General features: G+C 34.4%; 1 protein-coding gene across 8 annotated transcripts in view; it reads right to left on the bottom strand.

Moving 5' to 3' along the window:
* LOC100743982 (zinc finger protein 82) overlaps nt 1-14,772 on the bottom strand; it is a 60,587-nt gene extending 45,815 nt beyond the window's left edge. For 2 of the 8 annotated variants that reach the window (XM_012387368.3, XM_003490710.4), the window contains exons 1-4: nt 14,077-14,767; nt 12,965-13,138; nt 12,240-12,579; nt 11,953-12,133 (exon numbers count right to left, since the gene is read on the bottom strand). In XM_012387368.3, coding sequence (XP_012242791.1) covers nt 11,953-12,133; nt 12,240-12,579; nt 12,965-13,138; nt 14,077-14,208 — 827 coding nt within the window. In that variant the 5' untranslated portion in view covers nt 14,209-14,767. Of the gene's footprint in view, nt 1-3,759; nt 5,334-11,952; nt 12,134-12,239; nt 12,580-12,964; nt 13,139-14,076 lie in introns of those variants that run through there. The other 6 variants (XM_012387361.3, XM_012387363.3, XM_012387358.3 and 3 more) reach the window with 4 other exon arrangements.
* Nucleotides 14,773-16,028: the final 1,256 nt, after the last annotated feature.

The following is a 16,028-nucleotide window of genomic DNA, read 5'->3' on the forward strand; positions in this document are numbered from 1 at the left end:
TTTAATATTTCTTCCAGCTCAAGAATCATTTATCATTTACTTACCAGCTGTCGTGCAAACCATTCGAAGATACAAAATATACTAACCTAAGGAGGCCGATCTGGATTAAATTTAAAAGTATTTGACTTTTTATTAAAATGAACTTTTTAATATTTTCATATTCTTACTAAGATATTAAAATATTACAAGCGATATGGTAATTTATGTCCATGTATCATTAATCTTATTACATTATATACAATTTACGCAACTTGTCTGTTTAAAACAATTAATATAACACACTATTCTTCCATAATACAAATTAAAATCATGGGAGAATCATATAATTTTTTCAATATTAAAAAAGAAAGATATTTTCCAACTCCGTTAGTCTTTAAATCGTTATTATTTTTAACATCTGTGAGCTATACAAATAAACACAATTGTAAAACAATTTTCACAAATCACATATTCTTATTAATAATCATTAAACTCTCAATATTTAAGACGAACTGTACGTATGTATAATACTATATAAGAATCCACAATTTCCAATACCGTTAAAAAGATCAATAATGTTAAGTCTACGAACTAAAATAAAATAATACAATTACAATCTTTAAATTAGTCTGCTTATTAACAATAAAACATAGAATAACAATTACAGAACTCGATGAAAATTCAAGGCACCCTTCATTTAGCGACCTCGTGTCGACGCAGATGGGCGCTCAGGGTGCCTCGTTGCGTGAATCGTTTCTCACAGATTTTACATTTATAAGGCCTTTCCCCTGTATGAGTTCTTCGATGCTTAATCAGATACTTCCTCGAACTAAATGCTTTCCCGCAAAATTCACAGATCTCCGGCTTCTCACCAGTGTGTATTCTAATATGAATCTTCATATACTGTCTCCTGATCAATTTACCGCAAACCTCACAAGCCACCTGACTTTCTCCCGTATGCGTCCACAGATGTTCCTTATAACAGTAACTGTAGAATGTCTCGAACCCACAAATCTCGCATCTGTACTTCCTCCTATTCTCAGGCTGACTGTGAATCTTCATGTGACTTCTCAAATAAACTCTATTACCGAAAGACTTGTGACAAACCTCACAAATACATGGTTTATCATTACTATGCACGCTCATGTGCGTTTTCAACGTTGCCTTTAAGTAAAATCCCTTGTTACACACCTCGCAAAATTCAGTGAATTCTTTATTGTGCCTCCTAATGTGAATCTTCAAATAATATTCAGAAGTCAATTTGGCACCACATACGTGACAAATATGAGGCGCTCCATGCAATGTTTTATGAACATTTAGATATTTCTTCTTCTTAAAAACTTTATGACACACGTTGCACTCGATCGGATCAGTAGAAACATTTGGTTCCTTCCGTTTCGTTTTTATCGTTTTGTCCTTCGCTTTATGCTGTTTGCTCTCAGCTATTGTCAACTCTTTGCATCGACCTCGTCGATGCTTGAACAGTTGTACTTTCTTCGTGAAACTTTCGCAGCACGCGTCACACGTGTATTTCTTTTCAGCTTTTTTCAATGCCTCCCGAGTTCGAAGGATCGATTGCTCGGTTCTGTGTACCAACAGAGCAGCCTCCGTGTCGAACTCCTCATCACAGGATTCGCATCGATACGATGCTTCCTGGACGACGTGAGAGTTATCGATCACTTTGTTCACAAACGATCGAGCTTCCTCGTTGGACGATTTAGCGGTGCGAGACTGATTCCGTTTGGCTGGTATCGTCTTCACGCTTTTCGGTCTGCAAAAAGACAACAAAGCGTGAGCTGCCTTATAAATCGGACGCTTGCACGCACAGAACGAGGACGTTACTTAAGTAGTTAATGCAGTTTTCATGAAACGTCGAGTCAAGGAAAGATGTCTGGAAGTGTACTTGATTCCAATTTTGCTTTACTTTATCTTCAAAGCTAAATCTGTTTTCTTTGTCGATAGCATATTATGTTTCTTTTTACGATAAAAATATCAATCATATGAATCGAGAATAACTATACAGTTAACACAATTGAAAGAAGATGAAGCTACTTACTGCACAAAGCCAGTCAAACAGCGATCAATGATTCGTGAGAGACAATTTCTTCGAGGAATCGTTTGGATAAATGATATGAGACAGACAATTGTATCGTGGACACGTTGCACAAAATGCACACAGCCATGAAAAGCATGCCGAAGGAAAGTAACTTGGAAAAAAGCTCGATGCCAGATTTCTGTAATATTCGCGTCACTAAAAGCATCGTTAGGAACATCCGATCATCAGAACTGATAAACAACGATATTCGCGATAAAAATGAAAAATAAAGAGTATTCGCAATTTAAATAACGTTACTAATTTACATAGAATAATGAACGAAGTTTTATGTGTGTAAATATAAAACAAAATATTTACTGTATTGTTTATTTTTATGAATTTGTTTACAAAAGGAGACTATTGTTCTATCTGAGTTGGACAATAAACAATGATTAGATATCTTGTAGAAATAATCAGGCTTCAACGGTTTCATGCATTCATTTGTTTCATACACTCTGTGATTTATATACATCTGCGAAATTAATGAGTTGAATCATTAGAAATTTAGGCATCAAATTTCATCCTTCTTCTCAATCATAAACGATGATCTTAAACCCTATAAACATTTTAACTCATGTAATTAATACTATCTACATTTAATGATACACTAAAACGACATATCACACTACGACTACTAGCTTTAATGATAGGATATAAAAGAACTATTTTCCCAGTTACTATGCACCAAGTATAACAAAAGCCACACGATAAATAAGAAGTTCAGTATAGTATTCAACGCAATGACGTTTAATATTATATTTTAATATACCTTTATAAATTAAGAGAAGTGCGATGCCACGAATGAAAACGTTTAACTATAAAAAAAAATTATTTTTTAGGGTAATCACTATATATCGTAATCATTTCATACATTTATCAGAAAAAGCATTATCACAAATTAAAGTACTGTTTTTCACGTAATCCTAATCGTTTACAGTAGTGTAATTTATGTGATTGTTTCTCCGCTTAATTTATTTGCATTCGCCAAGCATAACTACCAACGATTAAGGCTCCCTTACAAGTCAAAACAGTGAATTATATCTGTTAACTCCGTAACTAATGCCTATTGTATATGCATTATAATTCATTAATTCGGATATCTTAAATGCATATGTGTCTTTTCCTGCGGAAAACACACCGCGCAATAACTAAGGCACTATCGTATAGTAATCGTATAAGTGTATTGTTGTACACTAATTTAAAGCACCCCTCGCAAAATTCTATTCTATGGTAAATCACATACGCGTGTAAAAGAAAAGTTGAGTATTGAAGTAATATAATAGTAAAAAATGTTTAGAAGCGTGGACGGTTGTATTAACATAAAATTACATGTAAAAAGTTTCGTTCGACGCTCGTACATGAATACAGTATCCAACATGAGACTTTAAAATATGTAATAATTGATAAGAGTTATTAATCTATACATTTACGATTTTTCGTATTCTATACGTAAAGTTAAAAAGAAAAAGGAAACTGTTAATTTACAATTAATCTTACCTAAACGTGTTAATAAAATGGAATACTTGCTAGAATGTACGTACATATGATTATTGCATCGTACGTATATATAAATGTAACCCTCGTACAAGATTGTAATATATAAAACAGTTAAATGCAAATGTAAAAAAGAAACTCAAAAATATTCTTAAGCCGAGATTCTAACTAGAAATTTCACCAGTTTAATGAATGATTAATAGTCATGTTAGCGAGGAACTCATATAGCACTCTTTTATTCTATAAATTCAAACTGGCATCATGATTCGTTCTTAAAACTTTCAGTATCTCGTCAAATACTATTCCAATGTATAAAATAAGTATGGAAATAGTTAACAGCGGTTCAACATGGAACCAAATGTGCGTAGAATAAATGCTCAAAACAGTAACGTGAAATATCTCTCTCAACGTTTCGATTTTTCTTGTTCCACGATTTCTATCATCGTATAAAAATAAATGAGCATTTGAATAATAATCGCTGACTAAATAACTACCTTTCTCTTCATCACAAATAATACAAATACCCTACTCTATCTAGTTAAGCATAAGTAACATTTTCCTTAACGAATTAATAACTCTTCTACAAGGCCTTGATTTCATAATAGATAATCGATTATTCGAAATACCCTAACTAGGTAACAATATAGTAATTGTATCAAGAGGCTGTTCTTGTTGAACATCCTGTTCTTGCTGCAATTGCTGTTGCTGCTGTTGTTCTTGTTGCTGTCGTGCACTCTGCTTAGCATGCGTCTTTAAATGTGAATTCAACATCGTTTTCGAGGCAAAAGATTTATGACAACAGGTGCAAGGATATGGCCGATCTCCGGTGTGTCCCCTGAGGTGCACCACCAGAGTGGTTCGTTGAGTAAACCGTTTCTCGCAGTGGGTGCACTTATGCGGTTTTTCTCCAGTATGTGTGCGTCGATGAACGCTCAGATAGTTCTGCGAGATAAACCCTTTACCACAGAGGTCGCAGACATGCGGTTTCTCTCCTGTATGCTTGCGCAAATGTACGGTCAAGTACGTCTTACTAGAGACAGCTTTGCCACAAACTGGGCAAATATATTCGTTCTGGGAGCCTGCGTTTCCGTGCGTCTTCATGTGTACCAATAATACCTGCTTCCTGGAGAAACGCTTGTTGCAGAGCTCGCAATGGTGTTTTCTTTGAGGTGGCACGTAATCGGGCTGATGCAGCTTCGCGTGCAATCTCAAACCTTGACGATATCGAAAAGGAGCACTACATATTTCGCATTGAAACGGTTTTTCATCAGAATGCATGGATTGATGCTCTTCGTAGCTCCTGGAAGAAACGAAACTGGCACCACAAATGTCGCATTCGTACTCATTATTGTGACGTTTCTGATGGAGGATTAGATTCTCTCTATGCTCTGTAACATAGTCGCACATTTCGCAAGCGTATCTCTCATCCGTTTCATGCTCTGATTGGTGCTCTTTAAATTCGGAGATTGTTGTGAAACTGCGACCACAGTGCTCGCAAACAAACTGATCCTCTTGTAATTGTGCTTCATCCTGTTCGTGCATTTTTAAATGTAGAGCGAGAGCATGCTCGGAAACGAAACCATCTCCGCAGAGATTGCACTGCACGATATCATCAGCAATGATTATCTCCGCTTTCCCCACGTTCGGAACATGCATACGATTCGCGACGAGCAGCTGCTCTGTATCTTCGTGATCAAACATCTCATCGTTCGGGCCGCATTCTTGCTCATCCTGAGGTACCATCTGAAGCTTTGACACAAAATATCTGGAAAGAAGAGAGACACAAAACGTAGATCAATCAACGTATTATTTCTATGCGATCGATATACTGTACTCTTTCCTTTTAGGGGGTTTAATAATGGTTTTATTTTGTCAGATTTTTTCGGGGACAAGTGTACGCCTTTACGAGATTAAGTACTTCATAAAGTGCCTCGGTGCTTTCCAGTATTTTTTCCTTCATCGCGTTCTTACGTTTAAACTTCTTCGGAGCTCGTAAATTTACACAGTGTATTGTTAAAACGCGTTTATCTTAATACGAACGAGAATGCCTAATTTGTAAATATATTACTCAATGAAATTATAACATACTCCCACACGGTCTTTCCAATACTCGATTTTATTTAATGCGATCGAGTTTTCGATTTAACGATAATTTTTTTTACCATATTCAATTATTCAATATATTTGATGCTTATACAAATTAATAAATAAAAAGAATGGTTAAACATGTTGCTGCGATAATTGCTTGCCTATGTATGTAGGCAATAATTATACAAAATAAATACTTATTGTTGCATTATATATTTACCGTATCAATAATACCGGTAAATATTAAAAAAAAGTATACAATAATTTGTAATTGAAAATATGATTGTATTTTTTTTAAACGTAAAGTCTCTGCCGTACACTTACCACATGCTGCTCTATATTACCGACGATCCAATCACGTGATACATCCACCATCTTGAATTTATGTTCGAGTTTCTAATCGAATATGTGTATTTAATTTTAAGGACATTCAGTAACTAATATTAAAGAAAATGAAACTCAAGAGGAAATTTGTCGAACCGCTTATTTATGTATATCACATAAGTCTGGTTTAAATATTAAAATTTACTATTGTTGAGTTAACAGAATTAAAAAAAAAATGTATACAAAATTTTGTTCAATATAACAGTTACACAGTGATTTAGCACTATTGTCACAAAATATTCTTTATCCAATATAAGTTGCTGAATTCGACGATGAAAATTAAAATTTATTATAAATGCTCGAACCACCATACCATTCTCTCTCAATATAATTCAATATAAATTATTAGTAGTAAAAAAAAAGAAATACTATTCTCCAAAATGGATATACAACTCTCTAGTAACATTGAAAACTTTAATTAGACGAAAAATTACATTCAGGAGTGATAAAATTCTTAGAAATCTTTTAGCAACGATTACGTCCAACGATTAATTATAACTATGTTATTCAGAATATCAATAGCAGAGATCTTGTTTTTCACGAGATTACATAGAAATATTTAAGCGTCTTCATACTTACGTTTTACGATATTCATATGTAGTGACCCTGTACTTACATTAATTAGAGGCACATGAATTCATTGTTAATGCTGAAACGCTAACTATATCACCTCGATCTACCAGTTTAACTAAAAATGCTTAAAATAATCGTATACTCGTACATTAATCGTATGCTAATGCTTTTCTATCTATTATAACGATATTTTAACATCAAATAATTTTTAACACTTTATACGCAATTATTACAATTAGCTCTTCCTATGTAGAATGTCTTTTTCATATTTCGTCGATTAAAACTTCTCAAAAACTCTATCTTTTAGGCACATTAAAAAGTTAGTTCGTTAAACAGGTACTAATTTTAGTTGAAGCAAATTTCGTGTTTAAAATCGACATTTTCGAACAAAATTTCGCGATTCTAAAAGTCAAAGAAATCGAAAAAGGTATACTAGAGCGCTTAAAATATTTCGAATATACACGAACAAACAGTATCACAGTGACGACATGCATATTACACATAAGATTAGTTAATAATTATTAATAATAATTATTAGTTAATAATTTCGTTTATGTACCCCTGGTACTAATTAACAAATTCGTCGAATTCAACGAATTTAAAAATACGATAGATTATTACTATGGTTGAATTTTGTAAAGATGTTTACACGATCGTTGTGACGAATTCGCGCAATACGCGTTATAATTGATCTTCTACTTTTTAAGCGATTTAAGGCACTTCGAGAATGATTTTCTAGAAAGAAACCACCTTTGTTAAGCAAAATAACAATTTCGAACCGAATTTTCTCAAAAGTAGAAAGAAATTTAATTTCCTAACTAATACACATATACCTATTTCTATCGCGATTAGAAACGAGTGCAAATACGCAACTGCTCTTGCACCATCATTATAACAGACTAAAATTTAACCAACAATTAAACAATAACGTGAAAAAAATCGTAAACTTCCGTAACACAACTCGAATATCGATATATCTTGCGTATTTTCGTTATTTACGAAATAATTAAATTTATACGTTTTTTTAACGTACACCCGGTTGACAAACGTTTCTTATCGTACGATCACGACGATCGAGTTCAATGCTTTTTCATGTGATTCAGCATGATCGTTCTGGTAACGAATCCTTTACCGCACAATGTGCAGGTATAAGGACGTTCTCCAGTATGATATCGACGATGGACGGTAAGCGTGGATGCTTGTGTAAATGATTTGCCACACATGGCACAAAGATACGGCCTCTCTCCTGTATGGATACGTTGATGCACCACGTAATACTTGCGATGTGTAAAACCCTTGCCACATACGTCGCATACGAGCGGCCTGGACCTATGTACAGCCTTATGGGTAGTCAATGACTCGATGCTTGCGAATTGTTTCGAGCATGAATCGCACGGATACGAGACTACCGATTTGTTTGACGATGCCATGGTACCGCTAATACTGCTAGTGACCGGATCACCGGAAGACACTACGGTGTCAGTTATCCTATCGTTGGCTGTCAGGATCGGTTTGTGTGTTTTCGCGTGATGATTGTACAAGTTTCGCGTCTCGAAACGCATTAAGCACCTAGGGCAGGAATAAGGCTTTTCCTGGCCAACCTCGTGCATCCTCCTGTGCCGCTCGAGAAGCGTACGATACCGGAAACTAGCTTGGCAACGATCGCAGGCGAACGTCTTCTCTACGTTCACCGACGTCGATATGGTCGGGATCGGTGCGCAGGAGGTTGCCACTGGCGCGGAATGCGTCACCTCGTGCATCCGCAAGTGACTCAGAGCGTAGAAACTTCGTGAACAAATGGCGCACGAGTACCTCATTGGATTCTCTATATTGTGCTCGAACTCCGGCAGAGTCGGATGACTCGTTCTTATATGGTAATTCAGTTTCAGAGCGCTTCGAAACTCAAGGCCACAGGTGGGACACGGATAGGATTCAGTGACGATCTGCACGTGATCCAAGAGAATCTGATCGGTACAAATGGACGGCAAATGGGATGGGACGGTTTGATACGTTGAGGACATCATCGACGACTGATTGGAGAACATAGAGTTGTTCTGAAGCAAGGTACAAGTGACCGGTAAACCGGTATCTCCCGTCTCGGGTGATGGCGAAAGTATTTGACGTAGCATCCCCGATAATCCGCCGAACGTCTCGCTTCCTTCCCTGAAATCGACAAAACCCAAGGACAATGCAGCGGCGAATAGCACTGTACGATATACATAGGCATTGTCTTTTGATTCGTTCCTGTGATTTTACTTTCTTTCTTGCAATAGGCGGCGGTGAGAAAAGATACGAAAGCGGAGAAATAGAGAATTTACGCTGCGTGATAATTTCTGCATAGTGACCGTGCAAGGTGCTTGGGCATTGTGGTTTCCCTTCTAAAGACACAGCAGTAAAGAGAGTGCGACGAGAGCATAAGTGCAAATCGAGCTTAGAGAGTTTTGTGTCGTCATCGTTCTCCGTCGAACGTCTTCACGATCTTCTTTATTAGTACGAAGAATATTATATATTACAAGACTATATTATATTCCTCAGATAAGAGTATATTCGTTTCGGAAGATCGTAAAGAAATTATTCTTTGCAATTTCACTTTACCTTTGCAGTTTATACGATATAGTTGTCTCGTCCTTTAAAAATTTAAACGTATTATTTTTATGTATAAATAAGATGTTAAACAAGAAAGTTATACTTGACACTTTTCACGATTTTATTTATATTAAATTAATTAGTAATGAATCTAATTAAAGAAGATGGAAAAAATCGCGCGTTTTAATTCTATCTTGAACTATCTCTCGCCTTTCCACGTCTCTAGACTCATGATGAAGTAATTGGCATAAACCGAGAAAGAAATTAAAGGTTTCTACAGCAAACCAGCAGAAGAAGAAAAGTTAAGCTACAAAATTTGGCAAAAAAGTTAGAAGAAAGCAAACCCTTGCTAAAAAGTCGTCATCTTTACTAAGATACAGTACTTTTAAAGATCAGATTATTGTAATATTAAATGAAAATTGGATCCTCACCTTTATGTCGATTGTCCAACATCCATGCAGTCTCTTCTTATTTTCTTTCACCACAAACTTCTAATTAACAGTCTTTGCGAAAAAATGTTCACTCACGTTATAATATAAAAACGTCAAAAGTTTTAATGGTATCTATAAATTACGATAAAATATGATAAATATACAATAACAATTTTAAACGGAAACAAGAAATGTTTCAAATTCCACACTGTTCTCAAATCGTAACTCGTAATCGGAAAATACATTGCGCAAATATAACATTGCGTGCATCCGTATTACCTTCAGTGTATCGATGCAAATACACTGCGCCACAAATATACAAAACGAAACGCAAACAATTGCATTCTCACCGGCGCGTAAACGCAGCCTGGTTTTATTAAGCATCGAAAAATGCAAAATTTTGCATAACGTATCGATTGCTTTTTGAACCATGTCATAAACAAAATAATTCGCGCGACATAATAGTGCGCGATCAAAATTTCTATAACACAAGCGCAGCGAATTTTCAGCAAAAAATATGCTGAGACGCGCGCTAGAAAGCTCCAAAGAATAAAATCACGAATTCTTTGGAAACATCGCGTAAATGTAAATGGAAAGCAATAAATTTTGTAGAAATCATACTTATATACTATTAAATAAGAGCCCGAAAATATACAAAAACTTGATACTCGCCTTCAATAAAATTTTGGCTGAAGTCCTCTTCATGTTTCTCAATACGATGATTATTCTTCGATTCTTCGTCACATCTCGATTAATTATTACTCTAATTAATTTATTTTTTTCGTTTTAAATGAACTTATTTTTGCTCGTAAAACACTCGATTGTTTTGGACCGGCACCTAACATGAATGCCAGCCACAAGTGGTATTGATTGAAACCGAACTCGTGGCAAGAACACCACACGACTTATCAGCGGGTGTTGTGCGCAATTAACAGAACGATAGCACTTACAGACTAACCGATATACTAAATGTTACTGTGGTCCTGACGATAATGTAAAAGCGTAGGCATTGGAAAGCACGAAGACGACAAGAAACGGTATTTGATTCTCTTTTCTTTTTTCTCTTTTTACGAATCATAACGGTTTGGTGACACTTTTATTATGCACCAAGCGTCTATTATATCGTGACGTTAGCTTACGAAATATTAGTTTGTGATTTTTGGTCGGCCTATTGTTAGCCGTGTGCGGCATTTTGTGCCTTCACGTAAGCGTGGGATATTGATACTGACAACATGTAAACATCTGGTTCTCAATTGAACAGAGGGATTAAATACCTGTTGTTGTGTGTTAAGTGCTACACAACAATTGATTCACTTACGTACATGTTAAAAAACAGGTCGTACAGGTGTTAATAGACTGGATCGTAATTAGTAGAATCCCTCTGTCCATTTATTGTACATGTATCAATAATAACTAGGACAGAGTTCATTTAAATAGGAAAGTTGTAACAAAGTCGAATCTAAACAATGTGTGCGATATCAGAATTTCAAATGTTATGTTTCACTTATTCTTATTGAAATGAACTCTAAGTACATGCTATCACATGTAAGAATATTCAGGTATTTTGCAATTTGTTTTTTAAAGTGAACACACCCTTGTACAAAAAGACTGATATTTTACCTAAATGTGAATATGCTATACGCATAATTAAATAGTTCTGTTGAAATGAAATACAAAGTCAATTATTGAAATATTGAAGAAAACATCAAATTGCAAAATACAGAGAGCCAAAGATGGTTGTGGGGTGTGTATTAACTTACCTTATCATCCCACTGCACCTTATTTATTTCAATTAGGTGGCTAACTCTTATGTATCTTATTTCAAAACCAAAAATTAAAAGTGTCTTTTATCTTAAAGTCAAAAATTAAAACTATACAGAGTACATGCAACCATAATAAGAATAAAAATAATGTGAATAAACTATTATTTAAAATATTATACACATTGAAAAATGATTAATTTGGACACATAAAATGTTTTTTTAGATAGTAATATTTAACTCCTAAATACAAAAGAAAGAAAAGTGATTCAGACTCAAATTACGTGAAATATTATAAATATACAAATTTCTAATGTTTTCAATAAAAGTCACTGTGCAAGTAATCGGAATCAAGTAATCACAAATCAAAACACGTAACTTGGCTCAAATTATACAAGTTTGAAGTTTGTTAAAAGAAAAAAGCTATGAACATGTAAATTACATATACATGTTTTAATGTACATGTAAATGAACATTAAAATGTCTGTGTAAATGTTTGCGATTACCACAACAAAATAGCATCTTTGGCTCTTGAGATGTAACATACGGATAAAAGACTCACCCAGATTTGGGATCCCCGTCAGTTGGTTGTGGGATTGGCATCTCGGGCATATCTGATATTTTTTGTTGCTGTAGCCCAGAAGGACCTGCCTCGTCGCATGCCAGGGAAACATTTACAAAGGTTGTGGGCTCTATGGTTCTATTGCTGGGATCCTCTTCACTTTCTTCTTTTACAGGTAGACCTAATGGAAGAGGATAGAAACATACATAAATTCATTTCTTTTATACAGATGTTCAAAATTTGGAAAGGAAAGGAGAAAAATACAAAGATTTTGTTATAAAACCTACCTTCATCCCCGTCGCAATCTTCATCAGAGTTTTCATCATCTTCACTACTTTCCTCTTCATCTTCTTGTTGCGTAGTGCTTGTTTGATTCTGCGGTATTTGGTTATGTGTGGTTTGTGAACTTGGACCAGGTACTGCCTGAACGGTTTGTACAGTATTACTGCTTGTGTCCATAGGAACTGAGGTGATTTGTTGTTGATTAGCACTTGATATCATCATGGGTATACCCAAACCCATGTTGTCCATCATAGCCATCCCCATATTGTTTTGATGCTCTCCCACTTGCTGCATCACATTGCCATCTAACCTGTTCTCTGAATTCTGTTCTTGTTTCATTACACTCTGTAATTGAACATAAGAAACAAAATTTATTTATTATTTTCAAATATTTTATATTTCATATAAGTAAATAAAAATATTTTTCATCTTTTATGACTACAAATAAAATATAACCTTCAAATGCACTGTTACTTTAAAGTATAACAAAATTACTAACGGACATTTTAAGTATGAATGTCAATTAGAAATAGCAAAGTTCAATAAATTGAACAATTAAAAAACTTACGAAAGTAAAGATTAATAATATTTAAATATTTTTATCAGTAACAGTAACAGTAACTAAGGTAAACATGGAACTGAATGCCAAAAAAAATAAAAGACTATCTATGCTTTTAGATTTTGTTATGAATCGAATATAATAACAAATATTATATGGAAAAAAAATTACCGTATTGAGAACATTGGTAACATAACCCTGTTTGTCTTCTAAACTGACTTCTCCCAGCCATTGTAATAGTTGTTTCTCTGCGTTCGCAGTAGTATTCCAAAATTGATAAAATAATTCTACTTTATACACACAATCATCGCATATTTTTTTGGGTAACTTATCTTCTCTTGTAAGCTGAAATCATATGTAAAAAAAAAACAATTTATAATGAATTTTATGTTTATGTACATAATGAAAGTAGTTTTCTATAGCGAATTTAATATTCCATGAATATTATGAATGACACAAATCATAAGTCATAAGATAAATTAGTAATCATAGTAATACTGAATAACAAATTTAAAACATTTGTTGGGAACATTTAAAGAATAAATCAATGTAAATGATTCATATTTCATTTAAATAATATCCAGAAAATATTCAACCAAAACAGATTCTAAATAATTATTATTTATTTATTATGCATTGAATCATTTACCAAATTCAAAATCTGTAAATAAATAATTGCAACAATAAATATAAGAATTAAATTAATCGAACTTTTTCACAAAAGCAATTTCAAAGTATTATGTCGCAACATTGAAAACAACTATTAATGGAACGACTTCAAAAAGTACGAATAGTCAATTATAGGTACTTATTTTATAATAGAAACAATGATGTCGAAAGCAAGATGTCGAAAAGGAAGATTATTCGGTTATAGTTGCTGTGAATAAAGAAATACTGTGAATTGTCACTTTCGAATGAAAATAACAACGGGCTGTTATTCAGACGATGATGAAAAAATTTGGGTAGATCCGCAATACATTAAGGTACGGAAAAAAGCGCGGCAAAATTCTATTAAATAATTCGTAGCGTCGTGGATGAGTTGGAGAGAATGAACAGAAAAGAAAAGATAAACAGTACAGCACCAGAAATATGGCTATTTGGATATCGATGGTCTGGAACTGTATGAAATTTCTTGTCTATAGGGCGATCTCTAAAATGATCGGAGGCAAATACATCTACTGGGAGGTCGAAAAGTCGTGGACGATTAAGGAAATGCGGTGTATCTATGAAAATGCACAAGATGGCGGATCGCCATTGTCGAAGCGATGGCGTAGTTGGCTTACCTTGACCGGTAGGCAAGCGGCGATCTTGAGAAATATTTGCCGTACGTCTCCCTCACCCTCGAAAATTGGCACCGAAACACGATCCTTCACAAGACATAATCGACACAGGTCCAGATAGTCGAGGGAGGACATTTTACCGTGTAAAACGCCAGCTCGAGACGCAAAACCGCGCCCGTAGACGCGAACGATGTTTCAATCCAAGCCGGAGAAGACCCCGCGTTCTTCGGTACGCGTCGTTTGCTCACTGTAACTCGGCCAACTTCGTGGCTGTTCGGTTATCTTCGACTCTCTCGGCTAACTTCGGAGATACTCGGCGGAACGATTGCGTATCGATCACGTCGCGCTCGAAGCCAACAGCTTTTACACACGACAGTTTCGAACATTACGGAGATTCCTTCCTTTCGAATTCATTGTTATTTAATATGGATGGACTGCACCATCACCGTAAATTTATTGCCAGATCGGAGAAATTGAAATTTTCACGGTACTTATTATGTTTTTTAGTTGATTTTATCTTTTTATCAAATTTTTACTATATAATTAAATTACATCGCAAGATGGCTACAATCTCTGGTCGATCTTATGTTTCATTTTAAATAATGAAAGTATAAAGTGTACAGAGTATTGTGTATGTTAGACTTGCCTCTGATATATACTGATTGATCGCCCAGGTGTTTAAGAGGTCGGCCAAGTTAATGCAAACCTATCAAATTTTCATGCACAATTACTCCCACTTCTACGCGCGGATACAATCACGCATGATCAAACAGACAGCGTACGCTTGTCGATGAACAGTAAGAATAAATCGGAGCTTTATGAAGAATATATCGAAACTCATTGTTAGTTACGTTAACATTATATTAAAACTTCATGAATTCACAATGAATTTACGTTCATTGCTTCAAAAATTAAGTGTATTTCATGTCTTTTCGAATTACAAATTTTTTTTGTAAGTATTCGGTAATAGTCACGTGACTTATTCGGAAATAGTAGGAAACATGTTTTGTTGACGATTTTATTTACGCAAAATGAGATTGCTCTTTGGACAACTAGCTATAAGAAAAAAGAATTTACACGAGGAAATGTTTAAATATTCTTATCTTCATTAATTATATATAATGAAATTGCTTATTTTTAAAAAGTGTAGTAAGTCCATAATTATTATTACGGATGTAACAAATTGTATAGTGCAAATGTTAATTAGGCTAGGTATACTAATTTACATGTGTTTCGTTGCATGAATTTTAACTTTTTAATTTTGGTAAAATACTAATATATTCGAAAAATATTTGTAAACTAGGTAGTTATGTAATGCATCTTAGGTTATCGACAGATATTTAAATTTATCCAACGAGAAATTGACATGAATTTTTGATGTTACTGAATAAAAGCGACATATCCATGCAAAAAATAACAGAAACAGTACAGTGCTGCCACGTTCCTCTGTCGTTGAAATTGTGTAACTTACCCTCACGCTGTTAAAGATATCAATGACCTGCCTTGCTTTTTCCCTTGGTTGTGTGAACTTGATATGACAACCTGATTTAAATTACAACCCGGTTCTCCGATAGAGTATCTTCGCAATATACGCAGAAACATTTTGGATTGCTAAAACGACACTGAACGAATATCTACAACCATATTTTTATATCATTTTTCTGCATTAAATTAAAAATCTATTTTGCGTTATTCTTTAAATAATGCATTGATGGAAATCATATGGTGACGATGAGAAGGTTATATAAAATTTTAATGGCACAATTTCCTTAATTTTTTGACAATTGTATCTTTTTACTTTATTTTGTTTTATTCGTATTTTAAATGTATTGAGGTAAGTTCTTTTAGGTATATTGGGAGAAAAATGACGGCATTCATATTAGATAAAAAAAACTGCTTTATTGTGGCAGAGCACATGTATTATCATATACCAGCATATAATTAGGAAGTCCATA

The sequence above is a fragment of the Bombus impatiens genome, unplaced genomic scaffold (genome assembly GCF_000188095.3).
Source record: "Bombus impatiens unplaced genomic scaffold, BIMP_2.2 scf_0466, whole genome shotgun sequence".
Taxonomy (NCBI): Eukaryota; Metazoa; Arthropoda; class Insecta; order Hymenoptera; family Apidae; genus Bombus; species Bombus impatiens.